The sequence below is a fragment of the Canis aureus genome, chromosome 22 (genome assembly GCF_053574225.1).
Source record: "Canis aureus isolate CA01 chromosome 22, VMU_Caureus_v.1.0, whole genome shotgun sequence".
Taxonomy (NCBI): Eukaryota; Metazoa; Chordata; class Mammalia; order Carnivora; family Canidae; genus Canis; species Canis aureus.
In genome coordinates this window covers 45,999,713-46,014,242 of record NC_135632.1, presented here as the reverse complement: position 1 = coordinate 46,014,242, position 14,530 = coordinate 45,999,713, and the positions used below count along the sequence as shown (strand labels likewise).

At 48.0% G+C, this 14,530-nt stretch overlaps 1 protein-coding gene across 1 annotated transcript in view; it reads right to left on the bottom strand.

Moving 5' to 3' along the window:
• The window catches only part of DCLK3 (doublecortin like kinase 3), a 56,622-nt gene that overhangs the window by 30,497 nt on the left and 11,595 nt on the right, over positions 1–14,530 (bottom strand). Inside the window, exon 2 of the mRNA XM_077865872.1 lies at positions 618–2,452. Within this exon, the coding sequence (XP_077721998.1) occupies positions 618–2,027 (1,410 nt within the window). The 5' untranslated portion in view covers positions 2,028–2,452. The remainder of the gene's footprint in view (positions 1–617; positions 2,453–14,530) is intronic.

The window sequence follows — 14,530 nt, the reverse complement described above, 5'->3', positions numbered from 1 at the left end:
TTATCTGATGTTGGTGTTCTGTGAGACTGTTTAGTCTACCAGGAAAAGGCCACAGCTGAGCTGTGAATGCCAGGCCAGCTCCCAGACATCCTCCTTCAACGCTGCCGGACAAGTACTATTGCTATTTCTCTTTTGTAGATGAGGAAACAAAGGCCCAGAGAGGTGACACCCTTATCCTAGGGCAAGCAACTAAGAAGGCCAGGTTATCTGACTCCAGAGCCAGCCTCCTGCACACCTCACACAGGGGCCCCCGCAAGGCTGAGCCTTTTGAATACCCTTGACAAGAGGGTCTCTTCAAAAGGCCGTGGGGGGAGAGGGGGGTTCCGGGGGAGGGTGAGATCGAGCCCACAGGGGAGGCTGCCTGGCACCTAGGCCAGAGGATGGGCCAATGCACAAGGGGTTACGTCCACTGGTCACCGTCCGGGCCGACATATGCTTCTCCCAGGAACCAAGCAGCACCTTCTGTTTCGCTGACACTGGAAGGTCTCCTTTTCAATGCCTGGCTCGACCGCAGCCTATCTCAGGAACTCAGGCCCTGTACCCCCGGCTTGGGACGCCGGTGCCGGCAGGGCAGGTCGGAGTGGCGCGAAGGCCGGGTCGGGGAGGGCGGGGCTTACCAGCAGGTTCTCGGGCTTGAGGTCCCGGTGGACGATGCTCTTGTCGTGCAGGTGCACGAGCGCGCGGCACAGGTCCAGGAGCAGCAGCGCCGCGTCGCGCTCGGCGAACCTCACGCTCTCGGTGATGGCGTCGAAGAGGTCCCCGCCCTGCACGTACTCCATGATCAGGTAGACCTCGCCCTCGGTCTCGTACACCTCGTGCAGCTGGACGATGTTGGGGTGGGACAGGCTCTGGGCGATCAGGATCTCGCTGTGCACCATGTCCTCCTTGCCCCGGAGCCTGGCCTTGTCGATGATCTTCATGGCGTAGGCCTGCCGCGTCCTGCGGTGCCGGCACTCCTTGACCACCGCGAAGTTGCCGTCGCCCAGCACGCGGCCCGCCTCGTAGTGCCGGTGCACGTCTGCCGCCACCAGGCCCGCGGGCCGCCGCCTCCGAGCGCCGCGAGGCCCCGGCTCCGCGTCCCGCCCGCCCTGCTCGCCCCCGCGGGGCTGCTCCCGGGGCCGCCACGCCCCCCGCCGGCTCCGGCAGGAGCTCGGGGCCTCCCTCCCGGCGCCTCGCAGCCCCTCCTCCCGGAGCGGCTGGGCTTCCCCCTGCTCCCTCTTGGCCGGGGCCGCCGCGGGAACGCGACCCTCCTGACCCCGGGGGTCTCTGTCCTGCTCCTCCTGCTCCTCCTGCTCCTCCTGCTCCTCCTGCTCCTCCTGCTCCTCCTGGTCCGGGTTTCTCGCGGGCCTCCGCAGCTCCTCAGTGCGGTTCCTGGGGCTGCTCCTGGGGCCCTCCTCGCCCTGCCACGCCCCCTCCCCGGCGGCAGGGTTGGCCTCGGGGGACCGCCTGCAGCTCCGGGTCCTCCCCAGCTTCTCGCCGGCGGGGGCGGGGGCGGCTGCTGCCGCTGCTGCGTCGTACCTGTGGCACCTCCCCAGGTCCAGCTCGCTGGTCCCCAGGGACAGCCGCTCCCTCTGCGGGCCCTGCTGAAGCTCCCTTTCTCTCTTGCACTTCTCACATCGGATGATTTCGCCCGACGTCCTTTCAATCTCCACGCCCAGGTGTTTCTCTCCACTGGCAGGTCTCTCCAGGGTGGCTTCCCTGGGCGGCCTGCCACCCAGCTCAGACTCCCACTTGCCCCCACCCCACTTCTTCTGGGGCCTCGCCCTGTCCTCCAGAGCTGGCTCCACCGGGGCCTTTCCCTGATGTCCCATGGCAGCCTTGGACCGGGCAGCCTCACCGCAACTCTTGGCAGCCTCGGTCTCCCCGCAGGGGTGACCCCCTCTCAGAGCCTTGCTATAAAGCCTGCTTCTCAGCCTTGGGGAAGGGGCGCGGCTGTGCTGGGTCAGTGTCAGGGCCCGGGCTTTGCTGGGGTACAGTTCTTCTATAGCTACCTGAATGTTCTTCAGGGTCAGCGGTTCTTTGCCCATGGCTATGAAGGCATCCCCTTCCCTGAAGAAGTCAGAGACACTCCTGATCTCCCTGCCCTTGAGGTTAAAGAGTTTTCTCACGCGATCGTTCTTCCATCTGGGAAAGCCCAAGGATTCGGAGATGTCCGCCAAGAGCTGCTCAAAGTTCTGCACGGACCGTCTGTTGAGGAGCAGGGTGATCTTCCGGAGCGGGTGCCCACCCAGCTTCACCACGGTCACCACCCTGGGCTTCAGCGTGCTACTCTCAACATGGACCGAGTGCAGGCCATTCTGGGGGCTGAACACAGGCACAACAGAGCCACGTGGCCCCAGGAGGGGTTTCTCCAGATTCCCTCGGCCAGCAGGCAGCCACGTGCCCTGCAGCTTCCGCTCGGTGATTCTCGAGCTTAAAGATTTTAGAGGATGGTCACATAGGCCTCGATGTCCTGCAAGAAGAAAATGACAACATGGTGTCAGTTGTCATGGGTTCAAAGAGTCTTCACCAAAACTTTACTAAAGGTCACTGATTCTATTGTGGTTTGTAAGTGTGATGTTTGAGGATCTGCCTGAAACCATGGAGCCTGTGCACCATGGGTCTAATCCTCAGTCTCCCCTATAAGAGATCGGGAATGCAGGACTGAGTCAGCATTATGCCTGAGTGGCTCCCCCATGCCTTGCAGGAGCCCCCAGTATGGGCTACACCTTGGGAGCTTGGGAGTCCTCACTAGGTGAGGCCTAGTCATGGGAATGCAGCTTCTGCTACCCCAAAGTGAGCTATCTTTCAAGGACACACAACTGAGATAAAAGGTCCAAGCTTGGGGCACCTCAGTGGCTCAGTGGTTGAGCATCTGCCTTTGGCTCAGGGTGTGATCCTGGGGTTCTGGGATCGAGTCCTGCATTGGGCTCCCTGCAAGGAGCCTGCTTCTCCCTCTGCCTTTGTCTCTGCCTCTCTCTGTATCTCTCATGAATAAATAAATAAAATCTTTAAAAAAAAAAAAAAAAGTTCCAAGCTTTACCGCTCAGGAAATACCAACAGGAGGTCAGAACATTCTGGAATTTTTTAAAAACCCAAATCTCACCCACCTCTTTGCCAAGAGTTTTCTAAGCTTGACTTTCAATTCAAGGTGAGGTGATGATGTGAAAAGGTGAAGACCACAGACTCTGAGACAGATCTGGATTTGAATCCTGACGTGGTCACTGACTACTTGCGTGAATGTGGGCAAATTACTCATGTTTCTGTTTTTTCATTTAGGAAGTAGGAATGAAAACACCTTCCTTCCAGGGCTTTTGTGAAGAGCAAATGGGAAAATAATTACAGTTCACTTCAAGGAATGTATGGGATCCAGTAAGGGCACAGTAATTGCAGTTATCAACACTGTCCTTACAGTCTCAATATCTCTTTTGTATGATAATTATCATTTTGGTAGCAATATATTGGTAAGGCAAAATTCACTTGGCGTCAGAAGAACTCATGGACCAGCATAACATGGCAGGTATTTCTGAGTGGGTTGCAAAAAAAAAAAAAAAAAAGAAAGAAAGAAAACAAAAGGAAGGGATCCCTGGGTGGTGCAGCGGTTTAGCACCTGCCTTTGGCCCAGGGCGCAATCCTGGAGACCCGGGATCGAGTCCCACATCGGGCTCCCGGTGCATGGAGCCTGCTTCTCCCTCTGCCTGTGTCTCTGCCTCTCTCTCTCTCTCTCTCTCTCTCTCTCTCTCTCTCTGTGACTATCATAAATAAATAAAATTTTAAAAAAAAGAAAACAAAAGGAAGTTGAATGAAGTTTTAACTGTTGGTACAGAAACTTTCTTCTCCAAATGGTTTGTCTTCCCAATATTTAAAAAAAAGGGAAGAAAGAAACCAAGGTCATATTAATGTTCAGAGCTTTTATAATGAAAATTCACTCATTCTCAATGTATTTCCTAATAAACTGCATAAATGAATAAAACAAGATGTATTTCCTGATCAACTGTGCCCAGCCAGAATAAAGCAGTTCAGGCAAAAGTGGTTCAATTTCCATTTCGGCCCAGGTCAAGAAACAGGAAATGACAGAATGTGTCACTAAGTTAAACCATGAGGGTCGCCTGCAGATTACTTACGTTACCCCCGCAACCCCCACAGGATCCATCTGTCCTACCCTCCCTGTAGGAATCTGCATTTAGGCTTCCTTTAAAAAGAGGTTAAAGATAATTATTTTTATGTGCATTTGAATCGTAGCAAGAGCCCCAGTTGTGCCAGGATGCGCAATTTGGCCCAACATATTTACACAGAATGTTTTTTGTTTTTTAATTATAACGTGCAATCTGTTCTGAGATGATTTCCATCTAGAGACAGGTGTCAGATTAGATGACAAGTAGTGGCTGCTACTGATCTCACATGCCATAAATTTATGAGCTTAGCACTCTCATTTACAGTTCAACTATTTACAGACATCTGTTATTCCTTCCCTTCTCATAATCTCTAATCTGCCTCCATTTTTGTCTGAGAGAGTTGAAAGAAAGAAAGATCTACAGCAGTAATACTGGTGTGTTTTCTCACAGGGACAGTTAAGGAAGGATAACAAGGAGGATGACCTACCAATGTGTGTGTACAAGGGGACTGGTATTGTCATTTGTTTCCCTTGTGGCACTTCTCACAGAGTAGGACCTGCTATACTGGTCAAGCTAAGTCAGTGGAAAAGAATTCGCTGTTCCAGGGAAGGGAAAGGAGAGGAATTTTTCAGGGGAAAATGAGAAGGACCAGAGAGGATTTGATGAATACATTAGGGCTGCAGGAAGAATTTAGCATGGAAGGGGGTTCAGGACAGTCCCAGAGAGGGGTCCAACATGGGATGCCAAGAATCGTATAAGCATACTCATAAAACAGGACAGACGCTAGTAGTGCTCACACATTGAATGGTGACCAAGGATGAGTGAGGTGAGTTGTGATGGGACCTGTGGCCTCAAGGTCACAGTGAAACTATGGATTTGGGTATGATGATCGAGGACTTGGCCTTGTGGTACCCAGAGTTAGGTGCGGGAGGGTCACACTCTCTGGGGATTACAGTGCCCAGCCAGATTCAGCAGACCTGACCGCAGATCCAGCCCTGATTCCTGGTGGTTAGGAGAGTAAACTGGGAACACCCTACCCCTAAACCCACGAGAGACTCCACCAGAGTGGCCCTATTCCAGGGCACAGGCACAAAGGATGTGAAGACAGAGTAACTCTGTTCCACCACCATCAGGCACGCTCAGTCCACTGCACAGACAATCACAAACTCATTCAAATGTCTGCCTCAGACTACTGGGGAGTACTAGGAAAATACAACTGCAAGGTGCAAGCCCTCCTCCTCCCCACCTTAAAAATCCTTAGTCCAGAGGAAAGTTTTCATCTTTAAAAGTGAGAGAATAAAATCAGGAGACTCTGAAAGCCTGGTCTTTAAGCAGAGAGAGCAATCACTAGGGAGAGGAAGAATACAGCACAACCTTTGGGTCTCAGTCTCCAGCAAGAGTCCTCACCTCCTGAGGACAACAGCACAGTGTGCATTTAGGCTAACTCTAAGCAGCAGTGTCCTGGTGCCTAGCCCCATCAAGCCAACCAGAAAGCCAAAGACCAGCCTGTGTCTACTTATCTCCAACAATTTACAAAATTGATTAAATGGAATCATGTGAAATTGTTGGTATGTCCATTTTGACCTGCAAAAATAAATGGAAATTTCACGTGGCTCAACCTAAAATGATATAGGATAATAATCCCCACTCTGTCCCTACATCAACCACAAATAGTTAAAGAAGGTACAGATAGTGGGGGAAAAAATTAAGATTTTATTTATTTATTTGACGGAGGGAGGGGGAAGAGAGAGAGAGAATGAGAGAGCACACACAAGTAGGCAGAGCAGCAGGCAGAGGAGGAGGGAGAAGCAGGCTCCCTGCCCAGCAGGGAACTTGATGCGGGATTCAATCCCAGGACCCAGGGATCATGACCTGAGCCGAAGGCAGATGCTTAACCAGCTGAGCCACCCAGGTGCCAAGATAGTGAAAAGTAAATACACTACTTCCCAGTCCTCAGTCACCAAGTCTGCATTTTCCCAGAAAGTGACACAGAAAAAGATGCTCTTGTAGCACTTAGGTTTTTTAAGTTCCTACAGCAACATATAAATTGGCCTTAACTTGGCAATACCGCTGCTTTTGCCTCATGCACCCTAAATACAAAAGTTTATAGGGCTTCACCCCAGAGCAAATCTAACCCCCTAACATACACACACACAGCAGAATAAACACTGCTTTCGTTGAGCCACTCCTCTGCTCAAGAACCTACTGTGGCTCCTTATTATCTTCCTGGGGAGCCAAACCGAAACTCCTCAGCTCAATATGTAAGAACCTCCATAATCCAGTAGCCCCCACCCAACCCAACCCACATACCCCTCACTCCTTACACCCACCCAAGCCTCACCATCTTGTAAGACCTGGGACCCACATCCACTGCCAAACCTTCCCTGACATCATTTTCACAGTCAGCTCTTCTTCTGAAGCTCTGTTCCTTAAACCAACACTTCACACGAATGCTTGAGACCCAATACTGGCACTTGGACCTCTGGTCTCCCCTTTGGTACATCTCAGTTCATTGTTAATTCATCTTCACAGGTGTAAATATTCTCCCTCTCAACTGTACATAAGCTCCCCCTAAGACAGACATCATGGATTGTGTAAATCCCCCCTATTGCACCCTAATAACAATAGCAGGCACTGCAGACTTGGGGAACCAGACTCCAACCCTAACATCCAACACAAGTACCAAGTCTCGGTCTGCCAGCTCTCCTTGTAGACAACTGAGTGTTACTCCTCTCAACTTTCGTAAACATCACACCCCAGACCTCCCAAGGAGATTAAATAAGAGAGGTGGAAGAAAGCATCATCACAGATATCCATTTACTACAAGGAAATCTGCCAAAGCAGCGTTTATAAAGAGGGGCTGATGCAAGTAGGGGAGAGCAGTACATTTTTTCAGAGTTTGTGATAGCATCATTTTAGAGGCGTGCAAAGAACACCAAACACAAGGTCAGAGACCTCAGTTAAGCCCTGGTTCTAGCCATGTGATCCTAGGAGAATTATAGAATCTCTCAGTCTCCACACCTGCTACCCACGATACCTCACTTGTGCTGAAGGTGGCTGGCATGTGTTTGTTTTCTTCCCTCTCCGAAAGAAAACAGGTCTTGTAACCTTGTATTTCCCCCAAATCCATTGTACATCTCGAGAGCAAAGAGGAAACTATGCTAAATGTGACTCAGCAGGTGAATTTGTCATCCATGCAGTGATTGAAATAGAAAACCTGTAAGGACAGGATCATAAGAGGAACACTCCAGCAAATCGAAGCATACAGCAATTCTGGAAGGATAAATGAACTTCCTGCTCACCAATCCTAGGATTCTCTAACTGGTGCGAGCCAGGACAGGCAGGAACTACACAGGCGTTTTGCTCTGATTGCCTCTAACGGCTCTGGCCCCTGGCAATCCTGTCTCATATCTGCTGCCATGATTCAGATGAGCTAACATAACCTGATTCTACAAGGGTCAGATCTACACCTTATCATGCTGACCAGGCTACCTACCACAATGCTGGGAAGTCACATCCATCCAGTTTCCTGTGTGATCATTTAAGAATACTTTGTTTAGGCTGCTAATCATGGAGTGTAGGATCAAGAATTGAAAAACAGAAAGTACCCTGCTAAAATTAATCTTCTACTTGCCTTTTTAAATCAGAACAAAAAGAGTATACCTCTTCCTAGTCATTTTTAAATCCTAACTCATATGTCTAACAAAGAAAAACTATGTCTGAGACGCCTGGGTGGCTCAGCAGTTGAGCGTCTGCCTTTGGCTCTGGGCGTGATCCCTGGGTCCCGAATTGAGTCCCACATCCAGATCCTTTCAGGGAGTCTGCTTCTCCCTCTGTTTGTGTCTCTGCCCGCCCCCCTCATGAATAAATAAATCCTAAAAAAAGAAAAAGAAAAGAAAAACTATGTCTGAGGTCAGCACTTTGGAATTCTCACCTTGGTTCCTAGAGAGCTATAAGGACACATGAGAAAAAGAAATGGGATTTCACAGGTGTGATTAAGTAATACGTCATGCATAAGTAATACATAATCACTTGTTAAGCATTTCCAAATTATGAGTACTAAAAGACACAGAAATTGGTATTTCAGGGACACCTGGGTGGCTCAGGTGATTCCAGCCTGCCTTCGCCCGGGTCATGATCCTGGAGTCCCAGGATCGAGTCCCACATCGGGCTCCCTGCATGGAGCCTGCTTCTCTCTCTACCTATGTCTCTGTGCCTCTCTTTCTCTCTCTCTCTCTCTGTCTCTCATGAATAAATAAATAAATAAAATCTTTTTAAAAATTGGCATTTCAAAACATCTGGTAATATGCAATACAACAACAAAAAAATTCCTATAACCCCCTCCTGGCAGGGACACTCCTCCTAAAATACTTTCCCTTTTATCAACCTCATATTTCTGAGTGGTTTCACCAGACTGATCACGTGCAGCCCCAGGACACAGTGCTGAAAGACTGTTCACTTCCATTCTTTTGTAGAAGATGGAGAAGGACAGGCTGGAATCATTTTCCCTTTCACTGAGTAATCGTTTGTCCTGGGCTTTTTCCAGGGGCTGTTTGGGAACAAACTCATTTTGTTCATATGCAGATGATGAGGCAGGAGAAACATTTGTGAACTTACATTTGATTATGCAAACATCCCAAGGAGGGTTTTCTAAATGAATAAAAAATTGGAATGCAGCCTCTAGTCACTAAGCCTCAAAAATGCTACTGTTTTGTAACTTGCAAGCCTGGTCAACGTACATATTGATCAAAGCTAGAGAACTTAATAAAGGTAAGGTAATAAGATGAACCTGTCCTGCTATTTATTGGCCATCATTGCTGATGACACTTCAGTCTCTAATTAATGCTGTCACTACTTAATCTTTATTACCAACAGCACATCAACTGAGACATCAGAAACAGAGTAATTAACAGAGTAATTCCAGCTCTCATCTCAAAGGTGCCCCTGGTCAGGGTTGTCTTTTAATCTGCTAACCTACTCATGCCAATTTTCCTATATACCTCCCAGCGTATTGGCACAAGAACCTTGTATGATCTCTGAGTGAAGGATATTTGCCAGTCCTTGTTATAGCCCTCCTAACAGATGCCTGATACTTTCTGCCTAAGCTACTCACTGATTTAAAGATGGAATTTGCCAAGTAAACACAAAGCAGAATCAGACCCATTAATTCAGATAACAGGTAGTTGCCAGAAGAGAGGGGTTAAGGGTGATGGGCAAAATGGGGCAGTGTGAGGGGGAGGTACATGCTTCCCGTTGTGGAATGAATAAGTCATAGATATGAAAGGCACAGCACAGGGAATATAGTCAATGATATTGTCATAGTGATATATAGTGACAGATGGGAGCTACACTTGTAGTGAGCACAGCAAAACATATAGATTACTTGAATCATTATGTTGTATACCCAAAACTAATGTAACATTGTGTGTCAACTGTATTTAGTTAACAAACAAACAAAAAAATCAATGAAGAAAAAGAAGAAAGCTCAATGGATACTGACCAGGCAAAACTAACAGTTGCCTATACAACCTTGTTATGGGTGGAATTGTGTTCCCCCGACCCTTAAATTAACCTGAAGTCCTAATCCCCAGTCTCTCAGAATGTGATAGGATTTTGACAGGGTTTTCACAGAGGCAGTCAAGTTCAAATGAGGTCCACATCGGGCTCCCAGTGCATGGAGCCTGCTTCTCCCTCTGCCTGTGTCTCTGCCTCTCTCTCTCTCTCTCTCTGTGATAACTATCATAAATAAATAAAAATTAAAAAAAAAAAACTAAAAACAAATGAGGTCCATGGAATAGGCTATACTCCAACATGACTGGTATCCTTATAAGGAGGTTAACTTTAGACACAGACAATTGTACAGGGAGAATGCTGTGTGAACATGAAGATGGTCATCTACAAGCCAGGAAGAGAGGCCTACAGCAGCTCCTTTTCTCATGCCATCAGAAGGAACCAACATTGCCAGTTTCAGATTTCAGACCTCTAGCCTCCGTAACCATGAGACAATGTATTTCTGTTGTTTAAACAAAACAACAACAAAAAGAACTTTATTGTCCTAGCTACTTTGGAATTGTGATTAATGATTTTTTTAAAGATTTTATTTATTTATTCATAAGAGACATAGGGAGAGAGGTAGAGACATAGGCAGAGGGAGAAGCAGGCTCCCTGCAGGGAGCCCAATGTGGAACTCAGTCCCAGGACCCCAAGATCACGACCTGGGCCAAAGGCAGAGACTCAACCACTGAGCCACCCAGGTGCCCCAGGAGGGTTTTTAAGTGAACAAGCTTACATATCTCCTCAATTTCAAAGCTCACCCCAACCCCTTTGGTAATGCTCCTCCCTTTGCCCTTGCGTTTCCCTGCACTCCGATCCCATCCTGCACACGATACCCACCTCATCACCATATCACACTTCTCACTTCCTCTTCTGCTGGTTTTATTTTGTCTGAAGAACCTTCATGGTCCATGCAAGCAGAAAGCACTTTCCTCTCTCCCCAAACATCCCAAGACACCCCACAACAAAGAGGACCAGTGACCAAGGGATAACAAAGAGGACCAGTGACCAAGGGATGAACTTTTCCCCACTGTCGCTAATGTGCCTCCTTTGGTGTCCAATTAAACTGGCTAAGCCAGCAGCTCCCATCCCTGATGTACTGTGTCCCACAGGGCAGGACTTCTCACATGTTAGCATACATACACACACCATCTGGGGACTGTGTTCATGTGCAAGAACTAATTCAGCCAGTCAAGGTCTAGGGTAGGTCCTAAGATTCTGCATCTCTGACAAGGTTCCAAGTGGCACCTATGTTGATGGCTCATGGACCACACCTTGTGACATACAGATACAGAGACAAGCTCCAGAGTATCCTTCCGGGAATGCTGGTCACCTATGAGCAAATTCAAAGCGGCCCATAAACCAATTCTTTAAAGTAGTACATAACCAACAGAACCTTTATTTTCATAATGTGAGTAATGAACGTATGGTATGTAATTAAGACATGACGTCACCAGTACACTGAAGCAAAGTCCAGTCAGGATTTCCTTGCCAGAGTTTTCATTTAAGTACAGTACACATGGGGATCCCTGGGTGGCGCAGCGGTTTAGCGCCTGCCTTTGGCCCAGGGTGCGATCCTGGAGACCCGGGATCGAGTCCCACGTCGGGCTCCCGGTGCATGGAGCCTGCTTCTCCCTCTGCCTATGTCTCTGCCTCTCTCTCTGTGTGTGTGTGACTATCATAAATTTAAAAAATTAATTAATTAAAAAAAATAAGTACAGCACACAGAAATGAAGGGAGGAGTGACCACTTTGACCACTCAAAGTGGGTCAGCAGCACTGGACTCACCTGGGAGCTTCGTGGAAATGCAGAATTTCAGGCCCCACCCCAGATCTCCAGGATCAGATTCTGCATTTTAACAAAATCCTAAGGTGGTCTGATGCATATCAAGTTTAAGAAGCACTGCTACAGGGGTGCCTGGGTGGCTCAGTCAGTTAAGCAGGTGCCTTCAGCTCAGGTCATGACCCCACGGTCCTGAGATTGAGCCCCACATGGGGTTCCTTCCTCACTGGGGAGGAATGGAGCATGCTTCTCCCTCTCCTTCTGCCTGCCGCTCCCCCTGCTTGTTCTCTCTCTCTCTCTCTCTCTCTCTGTCAAATAAATAAATAAAATCTTAACCAAAAAAAAAGAAGAAGAATCACTGCTACAGACTACCTCTTGCATCATCAAAATGGCTAGCAGGACCAAAATATGCAGACCACGATGGGAGAGATTACAAAGTCCTTGGACTAGTGTATATCCATTTGATTAACCCTGAAAGTATGGCAGCATGACCCAACCAGATCCAAAGTGGGATCCAGGAGCAGCTCTGGCCCAGGGGTGGGTTTATTTCTCTGGAGTCTACATGCGCCAGCTGCCAAATGAGCATGAAACGGAGTGAGAAAAGGGGAAAGAAGGAGGTGTTTCATGCACAGGCATCAGACTCCTGGGAGGAGGTAAGAGGATAAGAGATAGTGACAAAAGAGGCAGTGAGTGGAATGACATCTGCACCCATCCTCCTGATCCTCAGAGCACAGGGTCAATGAGGGACACTAAAGAAGCTGTGTTTCAAAAGCCTGTGTAAGGCTCTAGGATCCAGGTGATGAGGCCCTAGAGGAAGCAAAGGCAGCAGCCCTGCCTTATGCAACACAGCAGAAGAGGGCAAAGTGCAGCCTTGGGGACGCACAGACAGCAGGGGTGGGGGAGTGAGGAGTGACTTAACCACTAGAGAAAGAAAAAGAGCCACAGTGTACCCAAGCACAGGGGACATCCTGTCCTGGGGACTCAGAGGACACTGAGGTCCTGTGTAAGCAGGTGGGGCCACTGGAACTCCACACTAAGCATTAATATTAACGTGGTCTCATTTGCTCCCATGGCTGGTGAGGCCTCAGACATTCCAGGGACCACAAGAATAACCATTTCTCCCAACAGCTTCATCCTCTAGATGAACCCTTTTCCTGCTTTCAAATTATTTCATCACAGGAAGCTTTTATGCTCCTCTTTTCCCCTTTGACTCCATGTTTGCTGAACCTCATCAGATGCCACCCTGTCACTCCTGTTGTCCTTCTTTGCAACATCCAAAGCTTCCCCTGGGGACAGCTTATCTTCCCGTCTCACCCTTGGGTTTAATGTTTCCTCCCAACATGCTCCAACTCACCCACGATCTCATCCCTGGGGTGTCACCTCTCACTCAGTAAAATTCCAATGGAGCATGGCTCCCAGACTGTTGTTGTCTATGACCTGGATTTTTAATCCCAATTGTCTGTTGCAGCTCAAGAAACTTGATTTGGGCTGAATTTTGCTTTTCTCGGTGCTGTTCAGGGAGGCTCTCTGGGTATTTTCGTTTGGAAGGGGAAAGTATAGTCTCTAGCTGACTTAATACCTCCAAGACCTCATATCTCCTTTCTCTGGCTGGTTATGGCACCCAGGGGCCTTCTTCAGACCACCAGTCCCCACTGGCCTGTGTCCTAACAACATTTAAACACACTGGGCTAGGTAGAGCTACACCACAGTCCATTTCTATAGGTGAGGCTGCAGAAATAATTCTTTTTTTATATATTTTATTTATTTATTCATGAAAGACAGAGAGAGAGGCAGAGGGAGAAGCAGGCTCCCCACCGGGAGCCTGATGGGGGACTTAATCCCAGGATCCCAGGATCATGATCTGAGCCAAAGGCAGATAGATACTCAACTATTGAGCCACCCAGGCATCCCTGCATAAATAATTCTAAGGGCAAACTCCATGTTCTTTTTCCTAAAGAGACTAAGCACATCTGTCCCATTTCTACATCTTCATGCTTTGGTTTGGATGGATCTCCGATTGATGGGAGACACTGAAAATATCTGAACCATCTGAAAGTGCAAATCCCTGTGGACTCTGATGCCTCGTTTGTCAGCTGCTCATCTGTGAGGCTGGTGAACACCTCCACTAAGCAGTATCGTACAGGACAAAGGAGGCACAGACCCTGCAGATTCCTTAAAAAGCACTATTTAAATCATTTTGACCTCTTGTACAACATACAATTAAATAGCAAACAGGTAAGGCGACTTAAGAGGAAATGTTTCCCCCAAAATACACAGTTTTCCCTCATATTCAGGAGTGATGACATATTTGAAAAATACAGGGGCCTTTTACATAAAATAATGATAAGGGAATACTATGAATTATTTTATGCCAATGACTAAGACAACTTAATAAAATGGATGGATTCCATGAAAGATGCATATTACCAAAGATCTCTCTGGAAGAAATAAATAGCCTGAGTGGCTCCACTGTGCTCTTTACCTGAGGTTTGGGTGCATCAGATGGAGGAATAACTTTCCATAAATATGGAAGACATAATCATTACTTGATTGATTAGGTTTACTGGTAAAAAATTCTCAGAAATTGCTTACGTGGAAATATGCATCCTTTGTAAACAAAAGTAATGCCTTGGATCCATTCTAAGAAGGAGGCAAAGGGAATCCTAAGGAGGCTGTGAGAGCAGAGATTGTGTGGGTGAAACTCTTTGTATGTTAGAGCTGATAGGCCAGTAGCCCAACACCCTGTTTTCAGATACAAACGTAGACAAGAGAGGGTAGGCAAAGGGGCCCAATGCCACACAGCCAATTAGTAAGAACTAATACAATCAGTGGCTTTAGACAAATTTAGGGGTGTCATTTGTAACCATGGAATAAAGCAAAGCTCATGGGATCAACGAGAGGAAACAGAGCAGGACGCCAACTCAACAGGACCTAAGCAAAACAGCCTCAGTTTAGCTCTGCCCTAATTGTTAAGGCAGCCAGCATCCCAACTGGGCAAAATGAAGTCACACAGTGTTCCTGCAGCTGGCAATAAACAAGTGAGCTTTTCCCTGATATCCCCGTAGACAGGATGATCTAAAAACACAACTCCCCAAAGTGTA